This window comes from Pseudonaja textilis, chromosome 2 (genome assembly GCF_049901715.1).
Source record: "Pseudonaja textilis isolate UNSWEBS1 chromosome 2, rPseTex1.2, whole genome shotgun sequence".
Taxonomy (NCBI): Eukaryota; Metazoa; Chordata; class Lepidosauria; order Squamata; family Elapidae; genus Pseudonaja; species Pseudonaja textilis.
In genome coordinates this window covers 119,597,600-119,624,445 of record NC_141991.1, presented here as the reverse complement: position 1 = coordinate 119,624,445, position 26,846 = coordinate 119,597,600, and the positions used below count along the sequence as shown (strand labels likewise).

General features: G+C 39.2%; 2 protein-coding genes across 12 annotated transcripts in view; one reads left to right on the top strand and one right to left on the bottom strand.

Annotated features, from left to right (window-relative positions):
• HELZ (helicase with zinc finger) overlaps positions 1-8,741 on the top strand; it is a 120,530-nt gene extending 111,789 nt beyond the window's left edge. For all 11 annotated transcript variants that reach the window (XM_087925070.1, XM_026711122.2, XM_087925067.1 and 8 more), the window contains 2 exons: positions 4,807-5,059; positions 5,558-8,741. In XM_087925070.1, the coding sequence (XP_087781196.1) occupies positions 4,807-5,059; positions 5,558-5,889 (585 nt within the window). In that variant the 3' untranslated portion in view covers positions 5,890-8,741. The remainder of the gene's footprint in view (positions 1-4,806; positions 5,060-5,557) is intronic.
• A 7,865-nt stretch (positions 8,742-16,606) lies between these two features.
• The window catches only part of CACNG1 (calcium voltage-gated channel auxiliary subunit gamma 1), a 37,384-nt gene continuing 27,144 nt past the window's right edge, over positions 16,607-26,846 (bottom strand). Inside the window, exons 3-4 of the mRNA XM_026711123.2 lie at positions 21,340-21,477; positions 16,607-20,688 (exon numbers count right to left, since the gene is read on the bottom strand). Coding sequence (XP_026566908.1) covers positions 20,462-20,688; positions 21,340-21,477 — 365 coding nt within the window. The 3' untranslated portion in view covers positions 16,607-20,461. The remainder of the gene's footprint in view (positions 20,689-21,339; positions 21,478-26,846) is intronic.

Here is a 26,846-nt window from a genome sequence, read left to right as displayed (position 1 = left end):
TAAAGCTTTGTTGTTTTCATCTAGACCATAAAGATGAAAGGTTTCAAATAAATGTATTATTTAAATGGTAACTGAGGAAAGAATAGACTTAATTAGCTTTTATTCATATTCCACTATAGAACTATAAATATTAGAAAATAGCATGGCTTAACTAATCTGAATATTTGTCCCAATACCAATTTTATAATACAGTACCTGTTAACTCTTAACACATTTGCTGTGCTATTTTGTTTCATTCAATAACACAGCTATAATAATCCATCTTATATCAAAGAACCAGTAGTTATTTCTCCTTCTGGAAGCCATGTCTTTAGTGTAGCACAGACATTGGTGATAGAAGACCATTTTTCTTTTTTTCTTTTTTTTGGGGTGGGGGAGGGGGGGTTATTTTAAAATATATTAAAATCAAAACAAAAGAAAGGAGATAGCTAAGAAAAAGCAGATTGTTGATAAAGTGCCAGCTAGGCTGGAAGGAGGGATCAAGCAAGGGCCTAACTTGGAGTCATTGCGCAGCTGCAAGTGGCATAAGCTTGACCCCCCCTTCCAGCTTAGCAGGCTCTTTCCCAGCACAGATAGATATCATTAGAAGCCTCTTGTTTCCAGCCCCTGAAGGTACCATGATAGATGGAATAGAATAGGATAACAGAGTTGGAAGGGACCTTGGAGGTTTTCTAGTCCAACTCCCTGCTTAGGCAGGAAACCCTATACCATTTCAGACAAATGGTTGTCCGATCTCCTCTTAAAAACATCCAGTGTTGGAACATTCACAACTTCTGGAGGCAAGTTGTTCCACTGATTAATAGTTCTAATTAATTGGTGTTGAAGACAAGTAAGACATCAAGAAGGACCAAGAGAGTTACATTCCCCCAGTTTGGCCCAAGAACATGTCATCTATAAGAATGATCAATGGCCTCAGTTCTATATCCAGGACTGAGAGTGAGCTGAAGAGAATAATCTAAACATATTTGGATGGGAGTGAAAGTGATCCAAACCTATTTGCCTTCCATTCTGAAAACATCTATTCTGTTAAGTATTTGCTGGCAGGGAAAAAGAAAATGGGACTTTTATTTTTAAAATTCCAGAATTAGCAGATGCTTGGCGCTGTTTACCATGCTGTGTCCTTACTGCTTTGCAGTATTTTAATACAAGCTTTGAATGCACTTTTTTGTCCACAGGTATGTTTTAATCATAGTGGGCCTGTGTAAACAAAGGAAATGAAGTTAAAGCAACAGTAGCAAGAGGGAGCATCTCAATGAGCTTTATTGGTTGGGAGATCTATTAACAGTAATTCAGTAATTCAGATATAAAGATGCAAGCTACTTATGAATTGATAAAAGCCTTGACAGATGTACACGATTTCAAATAGGGTACACTTGTGGTCAGCTTAAAGGACAATCGTATTTAAACACAATCTCGGAGATTCTTTTCAGTAGCAGGAGAAACGCATCCAGTGGGGATGCATTTGATTAACAGTGTAAAAACAGGGAGGGAAATTCAAGGGTAGAGAAATAAAAGGGAAGAAAACGTAGCTTTCTCTTTTATTCTGAAATCCAAGAGTGCTTTCAAGCAGTGCTTCTTTTTAAAGGTACAATAGCAAGAATAAAAACTAACATAATATAACGAAGAAAGTTTATATTTCTGCATTTTTTTTACTGTACCATTTCCTTGTATTTGGATAGTTCCTTCCGAAGGCTTTTAATAGTATTTACAAGGGAGACAGTTGCCATGAACTGAAAGATAGGAAAGAATTAAAAATAACACATTCTTTTGATTAAGAAGTTTGCCCTTCTATCAGCAAACCTCTTTGATTTTTCTGTTCAACCATGAACCTGGCAGATTCACTGCTGTTATTATCTCAAGGTTAGCTTCCTTGCTTTCTCATTTATCAACTCCTCATTGAAACTCTGGGCCAGCGTAGAAATAGACCCTTACCAGCCAAGATAGATGGGCTTTCTGTTAACCAGTCAAGATGGATGGGCTTTCTGTTCCTGGGTAGCATATATACTGACTTCCTGTTTCAGGGTTGCTGGTATCAACCAGGCACAGCTAGGTTGCATTTTCACTGACTTGAGGGCATATGTGCCCCTTCTGAAGTTGACAGTAATTGGTAGATGGAAGGGGCCTTTTTCATACAAGGGAAACCATGTGAAAACTAAGGCTAATCAGGAAGAGAAATGGCCATCTTTATTTGGGATTATCTAAATATTCTGTCAACATGCTATTAGATCGGTTACTGTTCTTGGGGGGAATTAGACAAGGCTTGGCATTTAAATAGAAATAATTTTTTTAGAAATTAGAATCCTGCTTTTGCTGTACATTTTTAAGTTGTCAGGTTGGGTCTTCTCTACACCAGGACTCGTATGCAAGGGACTTGTAAAAGGAGGGGCACGGAGACAAAGAAAGTAATTTTATAAATGGAAATCTGTTGGTTGGGCAAGACTTTAGTCTGGGAAGTCTGAACTCTATCATGCTGAGATAAGCCAAATCCTCTAGAGAGAAATAGAGAAAGTAAGATAGTTTTAAAACAGTTCCAACTGTGTTTAACATGGGAATTTGGTTTAAAATGGGAAATTAGTGAACTGGAACCCATACAGTGGTGTGAAATTAGAAAAGCAAGTCGTGTCAAAGCAGTTTCCTGAACTTCTGCGACAAAGACAAACTTTACAGTCCCAGGAGAGGAAGTACTGGACAGCCTAAATAGCAAGCAACTGCTATATTATGAGTGGTTCAGCCAAGAACCAACATTACCAATCAGATTGGACACAAACAAAGAACCAATCAGAGACCAGACCTCACTAACTTGTACCAATCAGAAGACGACATTCTTGGTTATATAGGCAGGAGCTCAGTCAGTCCCTGCTTAGGTGCTTGTGGTCTCTTTGTCTCTGAGAAGACTAGCCTCAATTTCCCACAAAATATCAGAAAAATCTGTTTCACTAGATTTAGGTCACTAAATTCTAAACCCTAACACCACTATATATTAGGCATGAAATTCATCTGGGTGACTTTGGCTCAGTCTTGCTCTCTCAGTCCAACCCACCTCGGAGGGTTGTTTTTCTGAAGAAAATAGGAGAAAGGAGGATATATTAAGCATGTTTGCCACCTTGAGTCATTTGCTTTAAAAAAGGGGGGATAAAAATAAATAAGATACTTGCTTTCCAAATGGATCCAGTGAAAATACTCATAATAAGCTTATTCTAATTTTAGTATCACCAGTGCTTGAATAGGCTGCAGGAACAGATACTTGGTGCTTAATGAATAAGACAGAATGCTGAGAAATGTACTCGGGATAAACTTTCTATATTAGAAGCAGGGCTACATATTAGAACTATTGGCTGTTTCCTAAAATACTGTAATATTTTCCCCCTTGAATCTTGAATCTACTAATTTAAGCCTGGTACAAAAGTACTTTAAATTTTGGAATTCTAAACCCAGCAAGTGAGTGAAGTTCCATGCTCACACCACAATCCTGCGTATACCACACTTCCTTTCAGTCATGTAATTTGGTGATAATGATGGGGGATTGTTTTGTTACTACTATTGTTAAATAATAGGAGAAATTCTAATTCACTATAAAGTACCAAAATGCCTATTTATTCAAATCAGTCTCTTGTTTGTTGGTGGTTCCATCTATACCAGCACCATTCTGTTAGTAGTATATTTTGCCAATGAGATATCCACCAGTATTTTGAAAAAATGATTAATAAAATGAAGAACCGTACTTATTTGTCTTTCTAAATAGTAATAAACATCTATGTGTTCTCATTTCTTACCTCATCTGTAAAGAAAAAAAATAGCATCAATTGAGCTGCTTCTTTAACAAGTAATATAGATCTGGGTTTTTGTGTTATATTGTATTCAATTTCTTTGCAGTTTCTTTGCAGTAATCTTAAAATAATGAATTATGAGTAGTTGCTCTTTTAAGTAAAGCTTGCATAATGATGGTGTTTCTTAATCCCTGGTTGTATTCATTAAGCATTGACCTGTAAACCATTAAAATATTCAGGGTAATCTACAAGCACCTAAAGTTAAAAATAACATTTGCATATGATATCATGGTTCTAAGCACACCAGAGAGCTTTTTGTGACTTTAGATTACATCTGCAGTTTCTGAATCCAAATAAATTCTCCTCAAACTTGCTTCTCCTTTCCTTTCTTTTCTTTATCCTGTTTGCTTTATCTCTGGTATAACAGAGCAATAGTTCAAAAAGAAAAGAAGAGAAAGGCTTGGTGTAAACATAACAAATATCACAAAACAGGTTTATACAGCCTGTATTATGGACAACCTAACAATTATTTCCTGGGGATGAATTAAACCAATATAATGAATCAGTTGTATCAGAGAAGGACAAATTACAACTGGCCAATACTTCATATAATTGCCATGCAGAAGAAATTCTGTAGAAGACAAGCTTAGATATAATAATCAATATTACAATAACTACAAGTTCAAAGTGAAAAATTAGGAATCAAAAGGGACTTATAAAAAAAAGTCAGTAGTCCCATGTAATACAATTAACTGTTCTGAAAGAAGGCTGGATCGGAAATTACTTTAAAAAGTGATATAATCCTGTTACACATATATATAAGAATGAGAGAGTTTTGAGTGCAGTGTTTGTTTATATCCCTGTTCTCATAACAGGATGGTGAATGTGAAGAATAGGATGTCTTTGTGTTAGTGAATAAAATCACACCAAGTAAAATATGCATGTTTATTTTGAGGGCAATTTCAGAATATGCATATTGATACTCAGCTGGGACATTTAATAGAAACATGTCTGCAAGTGATTGTCTTCTTTTATGCAGTATGAACCAAGAGGACCTGGCAGGCCATTGTACCAAAGAAGAATGTCATCTAGTTCAACCCAGGCTTGTTCTGAAGGTTTAAATACTCCTCCAGATAATGTTGGACAGTGTCAAGAGCTTCAGGACCAGAGTAACCCATCCTCTTTCAATTATTCTCCCCCCGAATGGTGGGTCAACTCTTCTTCATCAGCCCCCTATCAGAACATTCCATGCAATGGATCCAATAGAGCAATCCCACCAAGAGAACAGTTAGGTGAGTGAGTGTCGCTGTCTTGTCCCTTTAAACCAGGGGTGGGCATCTGTGGCCCCTTTAATCATGATGCTGACTCAGGAATTCTGGGAGTTGAAGTCACAAAATCTCAAGGTGGGTATGCTGTGTATCCTTGTTTGCTCATTTACTCGATCTGATTGTGCAGGGTTAAAGTACACCAATGATGTGTATTCAGTCTTGGCCTTAAAGGGCAATGTATTCTCAAACTATTTTGGCTAGCTTTATAAAACCGACTGAAGAACAATTTCAACAGGTTTTGTAAAGATCGCCCGAATCCTTTCAAATTAAAATGTCTTACGGGACTGGAAGCATTTGACAAATTCCTGCAGATTCTGTTTAGCTTCTAATTAATGCTCTTTGCATATCTTTGGGAAAGGAAACTGAGAAGTAGCTTTCCAATCTGTTTGTGATCCTTATTAAGTTAAAATAGTGATGGTGGTTGTGGGGATGGTGATGATGTTCATGTTCTTTTCTTTCTAGTTCCTCCGAAGGCTATCAAATCCCCTGAGGAGCAGATGAAGGTTGAAAACATCCCGTTGTCCAGTTCTTTTAACTACAATGTACTCCAGCATCTGGGCCAGTTCCCACCCCTCATGCCCAACAAGCAGATTGTGGAATCCAACAGCAACAGCCAGCCCAGTGCTGGGTTGAACAAACCTGCCATGTCCTACGCAAGTGCTCTGAGGGCTCCTCCCAAGCCCAGACCCCCTCCTGAGCAGGCAAAAAAGAATAGTGACCCCTTGTCTCTGTTTCAGGAACTTAGCCTAGGTAGTTCATCAGGTAGCAATGGCTTCTACTCCTATTTTAAATAATCAGACTATTTTTGTAGAGACATTTTAATTTTTATTTCTGTGAGTAGATTTAAGATAGCTGGAGCTGCACCTGCAGGCACCATCGTTTCTCTCTGTTTATATTAGTAAATATATTTTGGTTTAATGGCTTTGCTGCTAGACTTGAAGCTAATTCTTTTTAAATTATATTCCACTATTTTACTTTCTTTTTTGATGTGGGTCAGAAGTTTGAGAAAAAAAATCCCTAGAAAAAAAAAACGTTTAAAAATTATGTAACTTTATCTATGTGTTGCATTAAAGCTAGCAGCTGAAAAGTTAACTGTGCAACTTTAAAAAAAATATATAAACATTTAAAAAAAAGTTGTCTAAATTGTATTTAAAAATGTAAGTAGCATTTTACATTTATTCAATAACATTTAGCATACTGTGCTGGGTTTCTGTACCAGAAATGGCCAGTTAATGTACAAATGTATGTTATGTCTGCTTAAATTGTTTATTTTTTTTTTAAATAAATATGCAGCATCTTATATTTACATTCAGTTTTATCAGATTTCTGTGAAGGGATGCTGCATTCTAAGACTTTTATAGTTTTAGAATCTATATGATGTGGTTATAGTAATTTCCTTTTTAGGATGAAGTAAAGGCCTTTGCTGCAGACCCAGATACTACTCTTTTGCAATTAAGCATAAATTAGTGGTCAACCTAAAGATGAAAAATTCATGTTTTTGTTTTTTTTGACAAGCTATTCATTCAGCTTGTTGGAGGGATTAATTTAATAGGTTTTTAAACAGAAATCATGAAATGACAAAAATTGCTATATTGGGTGCTTGGTAGTTGAATAACTATTTTTAAAAAATCAAATTGAGTGAATTTAGGAAAAATAATTGAATCCCCCTCCCAACCATGCACGTTAAATGTTTGTAATTTAGTTTCTTCCCTTCTGATTTTTCCAGTGGTATGACAATTGTGCCACTTTAAGAATTTTCCTTCTTTTTTCCATCAAAAGATTTTGGTACATGATTTGATGTTTACCTTAAATGTGATATTATCCACAAATATTCAAATATTTTGCTAACTGTTTTGTTTGAGGAACTTCATTAAAGGAGATTTTTATGTTTGCCAAAGCTGTATCCAAATTAATCCCAGCCTTGGGGAAGAAGAATTGTGGGGAAGGTTTGGGGAAGCAGTGTGAATGACGTGGTTATTTATATTCTTGTACCTTCTGTCAAGGCCTTTTGCCACTATATATTGAAAGAAAAATCTATAAAAGACTGTACAGCAATATGTTACAAAATTTGGGGGAAGAATTAGGGCAACCTTTACCTTTACGATTTTGGTCTTGTACACTGTTCATACTTTTGAAAGAAATCTTTTTTAACTTCAATGGAGGCATGCCCTTCTTTACACTTGAAAAGATCTCTTTGATCAGGGACAATTAATTTTTATCAACTATTTATTTTAATTTCCCACTATAAGTGATATTTTCAAAACTATGATAGTTTTAAAGTTTCTTCCCTTGACTGTTTGAAAACTGGGCTTCATTTACAGGGACATTTGTTTTTGCTTTGTCGAGCTACTGTATTTGCTGCTGTATCAAATCTAATATTTGCTTTAGTTTCAGTCCCTTCATACCTGTTGGATTTTATACGTTGTGATGGTGACATCTAGGTTTGACTAAAATCTGTGTCACTTTTTTCTTATTGATTTCGGATAAGGAACTTTCTATAAAAGATATGCATACTAACTTAATGTGCTGCAATATTTTAATGGCTGCTGGGCTCAGAAATGGGTGAAGCTAAATAAAGCTGTTACAAAATCAAACAAAATGAAAGCAGAAGATTCTGCTCAATTTTATTTAGTACCCCGAGGACACATTCAGGATGTTAGCATGAAGTTAGTCAGATCATTCTGTCCTCAGTTGACATAAACCAGGATTTAATTAGTCCCACATAAATATCTGAAGTTATTTCTGTGGATTCTATGTCCTACCCTGATTATCACTGATAAAACGTTAAGGACAATTGACCTAGTGAAGAATAAACAGGAACACATAGAAAGATATAGTAATTGGTTGCTTATCGCTCAAATACATTCACTTTCAATTTAGCACTCTGAAATCACAGAGTTCAAATCCACACACTTAAGTCTCATTGTTCCCTTCACCTGGACTGAATCTAAATAAATGGTCAATTATTTTCACCTGTGAGTTAGTGAAATCAGGAAGAAGGTACAGTCTTCAGTCTATTTAATCTATATCATAACTTTTCTCAAGAGTTAATATGGAATTAATAGGTTGTGGAGTATAACACGTTAAAGCATATATGTGGATCTGCAGTAAGGTACTTTATGAGTTTTCACTCAGTATTTTAGTGTTAGCAATTTCAAAAAAAATGTACACAAAAGCTCCACATTTTTGCAAATTTGGTCCACATTTGTATTGGGTCATAGAAAAATGTGCATAGTCTGTGTTCAGACTGCTAGTTTGTTATGCTAATATTGGAGACATTTTACTTTTAAGAGCAGATCACAATATTCCGTCTGACTTGAGCCATGATGCACCTTTGTTTTTCAGATTAGTGGATTATCCAGAGGTCTCCAACCTTGGCAATTTTAAGACTTGTGGACTTCACCTCCCAGAATTCCTCACCAGCTGGCTGAGGAATTCTGGGAGTTGAAGTCCACAAGTCTTAAAATTGCCAAGGTTGGAGACCCCTGGATTATACCATTACCATAATAAAAGGCATATATGTAGTCAGTTATTGTAATATCTGATTATCCTGGTTATTAAGAAGACGTTGGGACTATTCTATATTTACATCTCTGATTCTTATTATTCAAATTATATAATTTTTATAAAAACCCTTTTTTCCGCCTCAAGGTTTTCTTCATTATTTCATTTCACAATTACTTTATCATTATGGGAACAAATTTACTTTAGGAGCATGTCATACATCACAGAGAAGTTTGGAATACATTAGCAAAGTTTAAAAATGTAACTCTTAAAGTTGGTACTATATAAAGAAAAGAGCTGATATGTGAACAATGTTGATTCACATTACAACTGAACCACTAGTTAGAATAATAAGTGGATTTCTTTTATATGAAGGATTCATTTTGCAGGAAGTATCCAGTCTTGTAAATTCAAAAATACAAAATTGAAAATTTGGTTACTGTGACTTGAAGCTTAAAAATTAGATGGTTTTTGAAGACAATTTGTCAACATATATTTATAGCTCTGAATTCTCAGGTGTGTGTCTGTCTGTGTGTACACACATGTGTGTATGACAGCAGTGGGATCCTACCTGTTCCACTACTGGTTCGGTGATCGCGTGCGCAGCTTTCTCCACACCAGCTGAGGCCTGCAGCGCCAATCAGCAGAGAGGATAAAGAAGAGAAAAGTGCAGGGGAGGATGGGAGGGGCGATTCTGCGCTTCTCTCTTCTTTTTCCTCTTAGCTGATGGTCAGGCTTTTTTTCCTCCTCTCAGCTGATTGTCGGAGGCTTTTTTACCACCTGTTTAGCCAAACTGGGCCGAACCAGTAACATACCACCACTATTGTGTGTGTGGCAACTCGGGAGCAGGCCAGCAATGCTTTACGAGATGACATCCATGTTCAGAAGTTATTAGCAGTTCATGTTATAAACCCATGATGGTGAACCTATGGCACATGTGGGCATGCGAGCCATTGCCCCAGCTCAACTCTGCCGTGAATGTGTGCCTCCTGCCAGCCTCCTGATCTTCGGCTCTCTGTGGCACATCCACGGGGGGGACACGTGTATATTGCATTTTGGGGGTGCACATGCTTTGGGCCGAAAAGGTTAGCCATCACTCTTATAAACCTTGACAGTATCCGAGGGTGCATCTAAAATCCATTCCAATCAATGTACTCTCAATGATTTTAGGTCTATTTTCTAACAAAACAGGACATACATTTTTCTCTATAAAATTTAAGTAAAGTGGAAAAAGTAGTGGTTCAAAAGTCCACTGAGTGAGTATCCCAGCAGATGGCAGTTCTCTATAGCTTCTATTTATTTATTTTTTTCCTCCTGTGAAAGGACATTTATTAAAAGGCCCACACCATGCACTGCAGGCCTGGGGGAATTCCTGCAGGGGATCCCAACCTCAGCAGCTCTTGAAATGCTTATGGGTCTATTCAGCCTGAAGCCTAGTCCTCAGTACTTGTTGGGGGTGACAGTGCGAAAGCGTGCAAGGATTCCCAGGATAATCTTCATGCCATTTTAATTTTAGTAGATTTGTTATCCAGTGTCCTTTGGGGCTGAGGCAGTCTTGAAAGGCTGTTAATAAACCTCTTTTCAGAACTTGTGAAAAGTGGCCCTGAGTTATAAAACTTCAAAATTAGAGGTAAAGAACATTTTAGAACATCACAGGGCAAAGAGGAATAAAAGGCCATAGGTCTGAGAATGTATACTCCATTTAGGTGCCAAAATACACTCAAAAATTCGGTTTGGTGCATCCACAGATGGGCTTATCAGCAAGGATGCACGGTAACAATGCTTTTTAAAGTACCCCTATATCCCATATACGGTATCCCATATAACTCCATCTGTGGTCTTCAAATTTTTCGCCAAATGCCATGAAAAATTGATAATCTGTAAGTTACCCATGGATAAGCCAACCCTGAGAATTAAAATATATGAAAATGTCCAGAGTTGGCTGATCCACAGCTGGCATATTTTTAATTCTTGTTTTTTTTAAAAAAGAGGGTTGGCTTATTTGTGGATGGGTTTATATACAAGTATATACGGTGTTTGGGGAATTCATTTGGGAACAATACTGATCCAAGCCAACTTAGGTTAAAAAGCAAGAACCGGAATTTTCAACAGAGGTAGGCAACAGTTTTGTAAAATAGAATTGCCCTTGGTTTTGCCCAATGAGAACCGTAAGTTTTAAAGTGGAAACATAGCTGGAAGCAGTTTTATCATTTTCCTTCCCTTTCCTGTTTTGTTCAGTATGTGTGTGTGTGTTTCAAAGTACATTAAGTCTATTAAATCCTTACTACATTCTTTTTTATTTATTTCCAGTGGAAATGATTCCATCATTCAGCTGCTTGTGGGGGGGAGGGGAGCTAGAAAGGAAGTGCCTAGGATTTGCACATTTGCAGATTGCCCATCTAAGGATCATCTCTAAGGAGATGATCAATGTCAGTGCATCAGCCAAACTAAGTTTATTGCATCCTAAGCTTGCAGGAGCCCCAGTGTGGCTTGATAACATTCTTCAGTATATGGAATTGCAATATTTGCTGAAGAAATCTATTCTCCCTGTAGATTTGCAGCTCAAGCATTTGTGCCCGCTACACGCTCCTGATCTTGAAGACCCTGGAAATATTTTAATTAAATAAAATGTGAATTGGTTACAATTTGTGTTAACTGTTTTAATCCTAATAGCGAATGCATAAAGAAGTGTGTCAGCATTGGAGACCTTGGGGAGAAGGAAAGTTGTCTGGCACAATGCTGGAGTAAAGTTACTTTGCACATTGATCCAAGTGACATTGAATTAGGAAGAAAAAATTAGTATATGCAGATTGGAAGAGAATATTAGACTTGCCTCATATCCCATTTATACTGATGGAAGTACTCCTGCTCATCCTGTTCAAATAGGCCCTTTGTTTATTACCTCATGCAAATCTGAATAGTCTGTTTTTATTTTATTCAGCTTTTCTACAGATACTTATTTACCCTTCTTTACACTATATTAACTTTACTACTTTACTATCCATATTTATGGAGGAAGGCGCTATTTCTAGTCCAAGATACAATCACATAATATTTGCTCATACTGAGAGACACTCCGATGCAACACCACAGAGTATATTAACAGACATCTATTTACATGTTTTTAAAGCAATGTTTTTTCCCTTCCCAAAATCTCCCTGCTCTTTTCTTCCTTGCAGCCTGCCACTGTTGAGTGCCCAGAGACATTCTTATCTAAGGTTAAACCTAGGTGATGAATCCCACAAAATGGTTGCATTATATTCGAATTCACTGTTCAAAGTGATATTTCTGTGAAAAATGTGGTAATTGGCTCCAGCTTGGCAAAAATAGGTAATATAAATGAAATTTGTAGCAACGTTTCGGCAGAATCTCATCTGCCATCATCATCCTATCTATCTGTCTGTCTATCTATCTATCTATCTATCTATCTATCTATCTATCTATCTATCTATCTATCTATCTATCTATCTATCTATCTATGGGTATTTTCCCACATCTTAATATTTATGCTTTTATTATAGCAACATTTCGGCATATAATAATAAAAATAATATAATATAATAAAAGCACAAATATTAAGACATGGGAAAATACCTGAACAAACCTTAATACCATACATATAAATAACCGCAAAACATAACAAATAAATAAATATTTATTTATATTTATATATATATATATATTATATTATATTTATATATATGTATATTTCTAAAAATTACATTTATTGTACTTACTAAGCTTTCATCAGCCTCTGCTGACATCATCAGAGTATTAAGCTACCATTACAGAGATCTCTGCCTTTATATATCATTAATCAATTTAGCCCTTGCACTTGTGATACTTGTGTACTTGTGCACTTTCAACTGCCTCCCATCTGTAATTAGCTCTGTTGTTGCTTCTGTCATGTTGGTCAAATAAGGCTTATCTCTTGCTATTGTTTCTCCCTTATCTGACCCAGCCTGGACTGCTTATCTCTAGAGGATGATGTTAAACTGCAAGCTATTGCAATTTGCACACTTGCTAGCCTTGTATTAACTGAATTTTAGGGCACGTTAAATACAGCTTGGTATCAACATACGATTCTCACTAAATCAAATATTGCATTAGTCAAATTCACACTAATCACAACCTCCAATACTAATAATGAACCCTTAAGTCAACATGTGCAGAATCTTCCGGGTTAGAGCCTTTATGCAGACCAGATTTACTCATTTCTCTTAAAGTAGAAATATTATATTTGTTGAACACCCCATGGAGGTTTGACTGTACATTTTGTATTAAGCCATGATGGATGGGCTCCTACTTCAGAAAAAGTCAAGAGCAAGCAATGGTTAAAACAGCATGAAAGAATAATGTTTATTTTGCCCAAGTCATTGATCTGTATGAAGTTGCCATAAAAGAACTATTTGAGAATTAAAACTTCAAATCATTTAAAACCTTATAGCTCTCTGGCAAAGTTTAAGCAACCAGTAAGCTGTAAAGTAATAATTTGGGGCTTACGCAGGTTCCAAAAGATGTGAACCTCCACAATTAACTTTACTACTTGTAAAGATATCTTGTACTGTATGAGGCTAACAAAAAAGACATTGTGGTTGATGATGTATAGAACCTATACAGAAGCAATATTTTACATACAACTTATACAGAGCCAAGCACAGAATTGGGAATGGAAGACCTTGAGAATATGAATCTCAGCCTTGTACACTCAAACCATTAGAGAAAAGCTGACACAAATTTTGTCGTGACCCACAACCTTCCAGGCCAGTATTGATACTGCTTAGTGTCTCAGTACAGAAGTGGAAGTAGAGAAATTGCCACAGGAGGGAGCTACCAACTAGCTCTGGAGGACAGGTGCTGGTTGGTTGGTTGAGCCTTAGGTAGTAAGTTGTAGCTTGGGAGGTGCCATTCATGGAAATCTGTACAAGTTTCTGCTCAATTTTGGGGGAACATAATTACATAACTGGCAAATTAGCTTAATTTAAAAGACCCTTTGTCTAAAGAACCACCCACGCGTAAGTTTAGTGTCCTTCAATCTCCCATCCAGATTCCCTCTACATTGGCCCAGATCTTCGTCCTTTTCCCTCTTAGACTAATCCACAGATCACAGCCAGATAACCCAGATGATCCATCGGTGTGGTTGGCCCTAAATGTTTGTGCTCTTGCATGGATGGCCAAGTTGTTAGGTTTATGCAAATATGCACCCAAGCAATTGTAATAAGACAAAAGTGTGCATAAGTGTGCACATTGGGGGAAAGGAAGAAATGGACTTTGAGCAAGACACAAATGTTGAATGATGAAAACTTTTTTTTTTTAAAAAAAACACCTCTTCCTGTGTGTGCACATGCATTGCACACAGAGGCAAAGAAACATCCTGAAGAATGTCGCCAAAATCATGTTTCAAATGAGACCCACATATCTTTCTTTAGAAATGAACAGGGCCTTCCATGCAATTAAAAAGAAAATAAAAACACCCTTCGAGGAGTAGAGAAAAGCCTTTAATTTTGTCACGCAGAAAAGTTGTGCAAAGCACCAAGAATTGTTTCTTGGCATTTAAACTGCATCTGCTGTCTCCTAGTGGTCACTGCTGTAAAACCCAAAAGGTGCTTTATGCTTCAACAACTTTTCTGACTGCAAAACTGCATTGAGGACTGGGGTCTAACGAAATCTATCTTCCAGTGTAATGATGGTCTCTCGGTGCGCTTTTCCTTTTCAAATGGTAGCACCAAATGTATCTTACTGCTACATTTAAAATGTATTCATAATTAAAATAGCTTTTTAATAAATCATATTGAAATCTCTCAGTGCACTGTGTTTCCAGTACAAATATCTCATGTCCATGGCGGTGAACTGATCTGACTTGATTCAAAGCATCCATATTTTGTGCTTCCTTTTTGCTATAGAGAAGGCTAAAACTACATCTTGGAGCAGTCAACTTGGTTATATTTAGTCCCAATGACTTCCTGCTGCTCTTCAGGCATGTTGGCCAATTGTAGCTGGCAGAACTAGGGCAGGAGTTCCTGGAACTGCAGCACCATCACACACATAGTGCGACTGGCAGCAGAGAAAGCCCCATCCATAAACCACTTGCCGCAATAGGGTTGGTTTCTTGTAAAATATGAATACACACACACACACGTTTTCTTTCCTGCCTTTTCATCTTCGAGGCATCAACCATATTGATCTTTCGTTCTCTGACCTTATTCTGATAAGGAAATAATGTGTTAGAAACACCTATTAAAATCCTGATTTTAAGGTCCCTGAAATGTGCCATCATTTATTTTTTTATTTTTTTTTATTTTTTTGGAGAAATGTGGAAGTGAGCAGATGGATTCTTGGATATAATCGATCCCATCAATTTTCTGCAGAGTTTTTGCTTGGCTTAAATGTGATGGAAAGCAGGTTGCAGAGGCTTCCCTTCCACATCTGTTGTGGCACCTTTAGTTGGCGCATGCTGAAGATGAAACTGCAGTTCCATCACGGCAGCGTCCATTGGTTTTCATGTCTTAGGTTTCTATTCACGCGGGCCATGTTTTTGGCTCAGTTGCAGCTGGAGTGCATAATTTATCTGACTGGATTCTGCCATCAAATAACTCTTTTTCTCCTGATATGCTCCCAGAGTCTCTGCATTTGTCACAAAATTAATAACTACAATGCAACTTCTTAGAATTGATATTTAAATTAAATAACGGAGTTGGAAGTGATCTTGGAGGTCTTCTAATCCAACTCCCTGCTCAAGGAGGAAACCCTATATCATTTCAGACAAATGGTTGTCCAGTCTCTTAAAAATCTCCACTGTTCAAGTACCCACAACTTCTGAAGGCAAGTTGTTCCACTGATTAATTGTTCTATCAGGAAATGACGCCTTAGTTCTAGGGTGCTTCTCTCCTTGATAAGTGTCCATCCATTGTTTCTTGTCTTGCCTTCTGGTGCTTTGGAAAATAACTTGATCTTCTCTTCTCTGTGGTAGCCCCTCAAATATTGGAATGCTGTTATCATGTCTCCTCTAGTTCTTTTTTTCTCTAGCCATTACCAATTCCTGAAACTGTTCATATATTTTAGCCTCCACCCCACCAATCAGTTGCTCTTTTCTGCACTCTTTCCAGACTCTCAGCATCTTTTTTTATAATATGATGACCAAAACTGGATGGAGTATTCCAAGTGTGGTCTTACTAAGGCTTTATAAATAATTTTCCTCTTGCAAATGATGACCAATCATCTTTTAGATAAGACACCAAAGGACTATGGATAGCAATGTATTTCCAGGTCTTTGGACTACAGCATCTATTAGCTCCAACCAGCAGCCCAACAAGGAAGTTTTCTGTTCTAAACTGATGAGGAAAACTGAAATCCACAACTAATGGACTTTTGTTTAATGACTGGTTATGACAATGCTGAAAAAAAAGTGATTTAAGACCAGTCCTCACACTTAACAGCCATTGCAACATTCCCACGGTCACATGATCGCAATTTGTTAGCTTCTGACAAGCAAAGTCGATGGGGGAAACCAGATTCACTTAAAAATGTGGCAAAAAAGAAAAAAAGTAAAACCAGGTATGGTCACATAATGACTCAATTAATGATCGCTTAGCAGCCAAAATTCCAGCTCCAACTGTGGTATATGTTCAGGACTAACTTATTGTCAATAGTTAAATTCTTCTCTCAGCTTCTCTTCATGTTTTGACAGATGACCCAGCGTCTCTTGAAGGGGAGATGGAATTCCACGGCAAAAGGTCAAGAATGACTCCTTTAAAAAGCAAAACTCTTCTAGGGTACGAGATTTGTATGTGTGAAATCCACTGCTAAAACATTTTGTTTCCCATGAAAATTTCCCTCCATTATCAACAACGCTAAAGATTGGGATAGCCCTCCTGAGGCTTGGTGAAAGGTTGCCTGTCCCATTAAGGAGAACCAGATTTTATATTTACTGTGTGAATCAGGATTAGCCCAATGCAGGGAGGTGGAAGGAATGGTCGTGTTAGGGAGATGAACCGGACAACGTAGAGATTATAGAAAATCAGACCTCTTTAATAAATAATACCTGAAACACTTGGACAGATTTGTACATTTAGCTCAGTTTACCACTAGAAAAGAATATTTGTAGCTCAGAGTTCAACTGTGGTGTCCTTAGTCCTTTCTCAGCTTGGTTATAGACATTTCATTACCAAACTAGGTAACATCATCAGTGCTAGTCGTAAAGATGACATTACCTAGTAGAGATGATATTAGCTACTTTGGTAATGTAACGCCTGCAAGAAAACAATCAAGCTCCGAGAGCAACAAGGACTCTACAGCTCAGTTGTGTTTCATTGTGTTCTGTATTTTTTGCCATCCTGGATTTCCTTTTGTCTCCTGTTTACAATTACCATATAAATTCTCTTTAAAAGGCCTTATATTTAAGGAAATATAATGAACTTTCTTCCTCTCTCCCCAAATATGCCTTTTTAGATGGTTTTTGCCTACTGTATGGTTTTGACCAGAGAATTCTCTGTAAAAGCATTTTCTGTGCTATTAGCAGTAATTGGCACATTCAGCAATTTTGGGGGGGAGTGTGAGCTGATGACATAATTGCAAGAGGCAGAAAACTGTAAATATTGAAATATCTGCCTTATGAGATATGAATCAAGACAGGTTGCTAATATACAATCTATCTGAGTTATATTGGCAAAACTTTTGGAAGCTGTAACTGTGGCTGGTCCCTAAGATGACTCCTGGGACAATTTGTTCCTTGGTACACGCCAAATTAACCCCATCTCAATTTAAAAAAAAAATTAAAAAGGAAGCAAGAAAGGGAGAGAAAAGATGTCTCAAAGAATGCCAACAAACAGCGAAAAAGGCAAAGGAAAATACAAGTTTTCAAAACCAACCAGAGAAATCATGGACAATGGTGGGACTACCCCAAGGTACAAATACAGGCAGTCCTCCCTTTACAACAGTTCATTTAGTGACCATTCAAAGTTACAGCGGCACTGAACAAAGTGATTTATGACTGTTTTTCACACTTATGATGGTTGCTTGTGATCACGCATTGATGATTGTGTGATCGAAATTCAGATACTTGGCAAGAGGCACATTTTTATGATGGTTGCGTGCAATCACCTTTTTGCAAAGGTTTGACAAGCGAAGTCAATGGGGAAGTCGGATTCATTTAACAACTGTGTCGCTCAACAACTTCAATGATTCGCTTAACAACTGTGGCCAGCAAGGGCGTAAAATGGGGCAAAATTCATTTAACGAATGTCTCCCTTAGCAATATACATTTTGGGCTCAATTGCGATCGTTAAGTTGAGGACTGCCTGTAGAGGTAGGGTTAGCAGGAATTTGCCACAGGAGAGGAGGAGAGGAGAATGATCAGAGGGTGTTCTGAATGTGAAGTTAGAGGTGCTGAAAAGATCATCTCCTTTAAGAGCTGCCAGTTGTCTATTGTAGGTGATCGAGGGACTGCTCTCTGCTGAATAAGCAAAGACCATGTTCCTGCAACCTCAATGAACGAGTGAATAATAATGCAAGGAGTTTGCTTTTATGATTTCATGTGAGCTAGCAACTTTTTTGTTTCTGCATCAGGCATTTAGACTTGGCTAATCTAAGATCCTGGGATGGGAACAAGAAGAAATAAAAGCTTTTCAACAGGTTACGCTCTAAGAGGCAAAAGGGGAAAAGGGGAGTCTGCAATTGTGAGTTGCAATGCTTATGGGCATGGCTCCTTGCCAGAATACACTGGCAGATTTCTTTTTCTGCAACAGATGTGAGCTTGTAGCAGTCTAAAGAAAGGTCAAAGGATAGGCAGGATGAATGGCCCCATGCCAGGTGATAAGAAAAGGTGGGGATTTATGAATTCAAAGAAAGAAGGCACTACTAACGGAATAAACTATTAGTAGAAGCAGCTCGCTGTAAAGAAAACAATTCTTAGCTTAATAACCAAAAACTATACACACAACTATTGGATGGGGGGTATTTGTGTTGTTAATGATGTCTGTGAAAAAGATCTGCAAAATAATAATTGATTTCAAAGGGAATACGAGCCAGCCGTGTGATGTAGCTGCAATAATGCCAAATGCAACTTTAGGTTGCATCAACTGAACTATAGTTTCCAAATCACAGGAAGTTAATTGCTCCATTTTATTTCATTTTGGTCAGATCCCAGCCTCAGAGGCTATGTCCAATTGACACTTTTTATATGCTGCTCTATACACTGATATTAAAAATGCGATGGAATATTATAACGACGCTATCTGCTTTATTATACTTGGTTTAGTGATTTTTAAATTGCAAACTGACTTCATATTACACAGGCTGGCTGTTAAATTATTCAGCTCTAACTTGTTACAAAAGCAACCACAATATTATCTTTGAGATTAGAAAGCTTATTTCCTCGCTCTTGCTTTCTGAGACAGATGTCTATAATTTAGTCCTTGTCTTTTGGGGGATTGTGGACTTCCAGGTGTTTTTTTGGGGGGGTGGGGGAGTAGGGAGGTACCTGGGCAGGTGTTCTTCTGTCACCTGATCTGAAGCATTTAGCAATAGCAATAATACTTAAACTTATATACACCTTCACAGTGCTTGCAGCCCTGCCTAAGCGGTTTGCAGATTCAGTCTATTGCCCCCAACAATCTGGGTCCTCATTTTACCCACCTCAGAAGGATGGAAGGCTGAGTCAACCTTTATAGCTTCTTACCTCCTGCACTCAACCGGTTTAATAGCTTCTCGTCCTTTACAAATGCTAACCAGGCTGCAAATGCTATGAAATACTCAGATGTACATACATATTGTGTCTTCCCCTGGCTGTAAAGCTTTTGTTTCTTTCCTCTGCTAAAAACATGTTGGCTGTTTGTGGAATGTGACTGCCGCTGTTCTAGAACCACTGAAGCTGTCAAATAGCGTTCCCCAATTCGCCACAGTTTGTAATTCACCACCAGCAAAGCCAGCTGGTGGGATCAGCTGGGAATTGTGGTCAAAAACATCTGGACAGTGGCAGATGCAGGAAGACGGTAGTTAAAAATATTAGCTGATGCTTGGAGCAGATCCCTTGCTCGCTTCCCTCTGCATAATTCAATTTGGTTTTCAAAATCATTATTATTATTCAATTTCCTTGTCTCTGTCATTCCCCAATCATACCAGCTCAACAAATTACTAGCTGACATATAAGAAGTATCATAAAAATCATCACTGTTGACTCTAAGCATATGCCTTAGAGATTCTTCTGTCTTCATGTAATCCAACATCTTTTTTTAGAATCTATTTTGGTAATGTGCTTAATAACATTATGACTGCCTCCAAATTGATGGTAAGATTATTTACAGATGGAGAAAAAATTATACACTGACAAAATATGATTTGGGGTTCTTCCCCCACCCCCCTTATCATTCCTAGGGTTAATCAAATGGGGCAGGAGTCCATCAGATGTTTTGGATTACATATCCTATGGACCACTGTTAATATGGCCAATTATGAAGGATTAATGGAGCTATAACCCAAAATATCAGATGGGCATCTGGTTGTTTGTCCCTAAAAGAGTGACCACAACTCCTATTTAGACAAAAATTTATCTCTTTCTTAAGTCTGTATTTCTATTCAGTGACATTTATACCAACGTTTCCAGGCTGTGTTAGCAATCAAGCAGTGTGATCAAGCCAAGTCTTTGCACATCTTGTCAAAAGAGGTCATCTTCATCATTTCTTTTTTATCTCAGGATTTTGCATTCAGCTCCTATCTGATTCTCTCAGTAGGCATGATCCAAAGATATTCCCACACCGACTCCTGGACTCTCTCTCTCTATATATATATATGTATATATATATAGCTGGCCATTGAGGAACAGGAGTCATATGATATGGTTGGAGTGGCAACATGAGCTGGTAACACTTAATGCTCTGGCTCGGCGTCCATGCAAGTCTCCCATGGGTTCTGTGGCATGCGAGGCAAGGAGATGAGCAGAAGCGCCACTCCACAGAGGAACAGCAAGACAAAAGAGGCACAGGCACAGGCGAAGGACCAGGAGTAGTAGTACTCTATCCATTCTGTGTCATCGCTCGCGATCATCTTTTTGACCGATTGCCTCATCACTTCCACTGATATGATGATGCACAGGCCTGGGGAGTGGGAAAAAGAAAACAGTGAGCAGGGAATGGAAGTCAAGGCAGAGTTGGCTTGCTGTCAGGATTCTGGCGATTGCCCTAATTAAATCATGAGCCTCGAGCCAAGCTTCAAAAGAATCCAAAAGACTTAGTAAGGGCAACATGTTGGCATTGACCCATATGAAGCCAACTCTGCCACACGTAATTTACGGTTACCTGTGACCCTGTTCTCCCTTCCCCCCTGGGTGTGTTATAAATCAGATTCTTCAATGAAGCATGTTTATGGGCTGGGTGTCATCAATCACATTCTCCAATGAAGGATTTTTGAGGGCAGAAAATCTGGTAGTCTAGGCTACAATCTTTGTAAGATAAGCATGGAATGTACTTTTGGTTTTAATTGCTATACTGCTCCTTCAGGTTTCCCCCCCCTGCTTATGGCAACTCAAAAACAGGTATAGGAATGCTTTATGAGTTGACACCTCAGTTTTATGCTGAACCGAATTCCAGCTTAACTACTAGATATTTCTAGACTTCTTGATTAGACTAGCAAAGCTCTTTGCACCCATCACCACCTTCCTTTCAGTCATGTTCTTCTTCCACCATGCCCCTTCTTCCCACCCTACCTAAATGTAAGTAAACTTGATGTCCCTATTTCTTCCTTCCCACCTGCAAACATATAGAACATGGCAGCTGGCCTCAAGAGGTAATCCATCTTCTTCCGGAAGGATAAGAGGACACAAATGGTTCCGATGATGGAAAAGCCCACACTGAAGATGGCAATGGCAGCTGCAGAAATGCTGTATTCTGAAGAGACCAAAAAAGGGGGGGAAAGCACTGATGATGTTACCTAGTTTGGTAATGAAACGTCTGCAAGAAAGTCACCAAGCTCAGAGAGCACCAAGCATTCCATCCAAAGGAAATGGTCATTGACAAATCTTCTAATCCCAGTGGGGAAGCAACACAAAGGCAAAAACCTGCCACCAGCTATCAAAGGGTTGTCCACAGAGGACAGTCTGAAAAATCAACATGGTGGTTACAACAATCAAAGCTCTGCTTGATTTTTATCTGTGTCAAACCATTCCGATTGCCATGTTGATACTGGGGGATATCCTTGTGGACTTCTGCCATAAGAGCAATGTTTCCCTCTGGGCAATCAGAAGGGAAGGGCTTCAGAAATAGGAGAAACATAAGCTAATTGTGCAACGCATGATGGGGGCCAAGGCAACAATTCAGCATTAAACATGTAGATGGTGAGACAGTGGATCTATGAATGGAATTGTCGTGTTCCTGGTTCAGTAGGTAACAGACTTCCCTTCTTCCTCGTCCGATTCTCTGGGAAAAATCATAATCGGCTCCAGAAGACACAACAATTTCTGCTCTGAGAAACTAATATGATATGACAGGGACAACTATCTGGGTTCTGAACTAGAGCACGACGTGCAAATTGTCAAGGAAAAGAGAGGCTATAAATCCCACCTTTTTCTTAATAGCAAAATGGGAAAAGATACAATAATCCACCCAATTGCCTGCTGTTTACCTGTTCCCCTTTCTTTTTCAAAGTTTTTACTCAGCTGAACTTGGATATTAGGGGTAATCCAGTGGTGGTATTTTACCGGTTTGGCCCGGTTTGGGTGAACCGCTAGTAAAAAATGTTGTCATTCGGCTGAACCGGTAGTAAAAAAAAACAGCTACCGATTCAGCCAAAGTGGTATTTTTTTTCCCTCCCAACGATCAGCTGTTCTGATGATTAGCTGGGTTGGGATCCTCCTCACTGTCTTACTGCTTCACCCAGGAGGCTTCCCTGAGGCCCATAAGGCAAAAAATAATAATAATAGTGTAATGTTTAAACCTTCCGTCTACATACTCTCCCCTTGTTCAAGCATTACATTATATCCAAAGCTCCTTTGCCCACTGAATCATGCAGTGCTTTAGACATTCATTCTCCAAATTCACATTCAATAACAGTTTATAGACCTTGACAATATGTTCGTCACTACCGCCCAGTAGGATTTCCAATTCATTTTTAACAAAATGAAACCCATAATTCTTTTCATCTGATTTAAATCTTCCTTTCAAGTGTAAATATGTAAACCAATGGCAGACACATCCTTCTGATTCACCTCTTTAGACTTACGGATAGGATTACCAAAGATAAAAGATACTTTTGTGACTGTAAGTTTGGCTTTGCCACCATTTCTTTTCTATCCCTGCAATTTTCTTGTCAAGCTTTTTTTGGGGAAATGGTTTGCCCTTGCCTGCTTCCTGGGGCAAAGAGAATGATTGACCCAAAATGATTGGCTTTGCGTCTAGGGAGGGACTAGAAATCTCCCGGTTTCTAGCCTTAATCGCTGAGCCAAACTGGCTTTCATTTCAATACAGGTAATCTTTGATTTAACAACAATTCATTTAATGACCATTCAAAGTTACAACGGGACTGAAAAAAGTGACTTATGACCCTATTTCACTTTTATGACCTTTGTAATATCCTCACGGTCATGAGATCAAAATTCAGGTGCTTGGCAGCTGACTCATACTTATGACCATTGCTGTGTCCCAAGGTCATGTGATCAACTTGTGCAACCTTTTGACTTTGACAAGCAAAGCCAATGGGGATGCCGATTTCACTTAACAGCCGTGTGGCTAACTTGTCAACTGCGGTGATTCACTTAACGACTGTGACAAGACAGGTTGGTAAAATGCGGCAGAATGCACTTAACACAATGTATCACTTAACGACAGAAATGTTGGGCTCACTCATAGCTGGAGGTCGAGGAACACCTGTAGTAGCAAGCTTATAAAGGCTAGCAGTCTATTGAATATACGGACGTGAAAACGCTAAGGGGTGAAACATCTGAAGGAGATTCTTGAATTGCAACAAAATGATACAACGAATAAGGATGAGGGTGTTAATTTCTTTACAGCATAAAACAAATTGTTTTGGAATACAAAATTAAAATGGGTAATAGTTTGCTTTTCCCTCATGTAGATGAATCGGAAGTAAATGGTCCTGTCATCTTCTGTTTCATTTCTAGAATCATCTCCTACAGACTAAATTAGGGAAGAGAAAAAGCTCGTAGAAATTCTGCTGCTCCCTAATTTTTCTACCTCCTTATTAGAGATGTTTGTGGATCCAGCTGAAAGATTTCAAAGACCTTTAGAAAGCATGCTCCCGTCTAGAATAAAATGTGCTTGCAAAACTTTCGGTATTTCCAGTTCTATCCCAGCAGGGTTTCTGTTCCGAATAAGGTTGGAACTGCCTTCTGCCCGTCACATTAATCAACACTTTGCTCTTTAATGTCAGCCAGGCACATGGGGATGCTGAGAGCAGGGCTTGGATACATCTTCTCAATTTCATCATTTCATGAGTCAGCCCTCGGTTGCAAAATAACTGTCAAGAGCGGGAAATCAGAAGCCCAGGTAGCTCAAAATGACTATAAAAAAAAGATATATTGCAAGCTTAAGCTCTCTATGAGAATCTGAACTAGTAACTGTCAAAGCAAATTAGTGGTAGAGAAGAGTCAATGGAATTCATGGAGAAGCGGACATAGATCTCTTGTGGGCTCAAGACCGATGACGTGTTTGACCTCTCCCTCGGGCTCAGCCTGGTCATCTCCTACATCAACATTTGCAAGGAGCTGATTCATTAATACAGGGTTCTCCGATCCTGGCAACTTTCAAGACTTGTGGACTTCAACTCCCAGAATTCCCCAATCATCATAGGAATTCTGGGAGTTGATGTCCACAAGTCTTGAAAGTTGCCAGGTTAGAGACCCTTGCATTAATAAATTCCAACTTAGACCCTTGTCGTAGGAGTCATCTGTTAAATCCTTCTTAAGACTAAAAACAAGGATGTGTGACATGCATACCTTTTTTTCACAGATACAGCAAGTGAATCTGTTTAAAAATATCACTTCAGAAATAAATTATTAACCCAGAGGGATAGTTAAAGCACATTCACTGCACAATTGCAATAAAGCTGCTATTTCAACTTTGCAGAGCTGTAATGAAGCATTGGATCATCCAGCGGTAGTGCTGAAAGAGTTCACTTACAAATGAAAAGCTTTCCTAATGAGAGAAACCTAAGGCTGAAAGCAAGGGCTGGCTGTCACTCATTTGTTCTGAGTAAAGAGGAAGAACTTTGGTGCATTCTTTAAGTGTGATCTTCTCTTAGAACAGGGGTGTCCAACCTTTCACCTTCCCTGGGCCACATTAGAAGATGAAAATTTGGTTTGGGCCACACATAAAATCAAATAACAGTAACGATACCTGATCATCCAAAAAAACCATAGAAAACATAGTTAACATATTAAATTTATTTGGAAATGGAGTTAGTGAAATGTTTTTATTATTTATTATTAATTATTTATTAAAAATTATTTATTTTTATCACGGTTTTTCTATCACGGTTTTTTTATCACGGTTTATTTTCCGGCCAAATTTTGCAGGGAGGGGGAGAGAAAGCTCGCCCGCCTCGCGCCTACCTCTCCTCCTGCAAATGGCCCAGCTGGATGAGGCAAGACTGGAAGGCAGAAGCAGCAGTGGCGGCGGGGGCAGAAGCAGCAGCAGCAGCGGGGGAAGAAGCAGCAGCGGTGGTGGGGGAAGAAGCGGCGGCGGTGGTGGGGGCAGAAACGGCAGTGATGGCAGGGGCAGAAGCGGCAGCGGTGGCGGCGGCGGCAACAGCAGGAGGTGGCGCTCTGACAGCGCCCGCCTTTTCTGTTGCTGCTTGGCCTGGCGCTCGCCTCGCCCCACCTCGCGCCTGCCTCTCCTCCTCCTCCTCGCTGGCTCTGGCACGAAGGTTGGGATGGGCACTGGGCCGCATTACGAGGCAACCTGGGCCACATGCGGCCCGCAGGCCGCGGGTTGGACAAGCCTGTCTTAGAACAAATGAAAATGCTTCTCATTATATTTAGGAATTTCAGGTCTGGTATTTTCACCACCTAAAAAGTTTGTCAAGCAAGAAATTCTTATGTGGGTGGAACCCAAAGGTGCTTTTTTCAAAAACCAGCTGGACTTTGTTTTTCCTTGAAGACACTTTGCTTCCCATCCAAGAAGCTTCTTCAGTTCTTCCTACCCAAGAAGCTTCTTGGATGAGAAGTGAAATATCTTCAAGGAAAAACAAAGTCCAGTTGCCTTTTGAAAAAGCACCTTTGAAACAACCATGACCTGGATGACTGAGAATAATCTCCATCGACATACGTGGGTGTAAGTTTTCCCACTGGCTACATCTGATGTATTAAGGTTACCATTCTCAGAACTGAAAACTGAAAACAATCGTTGGAGCAGCTTGCCTCCTGAGGTTGAGGGTGCTATATCACTGGAGGCTTTTAAGAAGAAACTGCAGTGGGAAGCTATTTGTCCAGAATGGCTTTGGGCAGTGACGGCTAATCTTTTTAGCACATGCGCACATCCCCAAAATGCAATGCGTGCGAGTCCCTCACGCCTGCGCCTCACCCCCGTGCATGCATGTGCACCCCTGCGTGCACAAGCATCCCCTGCACATGCACCCCACCCCACGCATGCGTGGTAGGGACCCGAAGACCAGCTGGCTGGCGGGAGGCACTTGCGCATGCACGGTGGAACTGAGCTGGGGCAACGTCTTGCATGGCGACAGAGAGGGCTCTGTGTGCCACCTCTGGCACGTGTGCCATAGGTTCACCATCACGGGCCTAGGGTCTCCTGATTGAGCAGGGGATTGGACTAGAAGACCTCCAAGGTTGGACTAGAAGACCCTTCCAACTTTGTTACTCTGTATTCTGTCCTGTATTCCATCAGAATTCTCAGTGTTGGTGCCAACACAATAACTTCTTTGTAGACCAAAGATGGCTTGCAGCCAATTAGTCCAACCAGAAAAGCCTTGATAGAATTCTTCAGATAAGCCGGAGTCTCCACACGCAATGCTGAGTCCTTAGAAGGTTTTTGCATTCTGCAAAAGCAAAAACCTTTTGAAACCAGGCTTATATTCCCTGGAAGGAGGGGCCATTATGTTGCATCCTTACTCCCGAGTCACCTGTGCTGCTCCAGCTGTTCTCTTCTATGAATCATCCTGCGCTCACGCGCAATTAGCACAGGCTCCTTGGGAACCTCCTTGTCATTGCTGCCAGCCCCCACAATCACTGAAGGCAGTAGTCCACTCCCTGATGGTCCTGGCCCCTCATCAGAATCATCACTCTCCT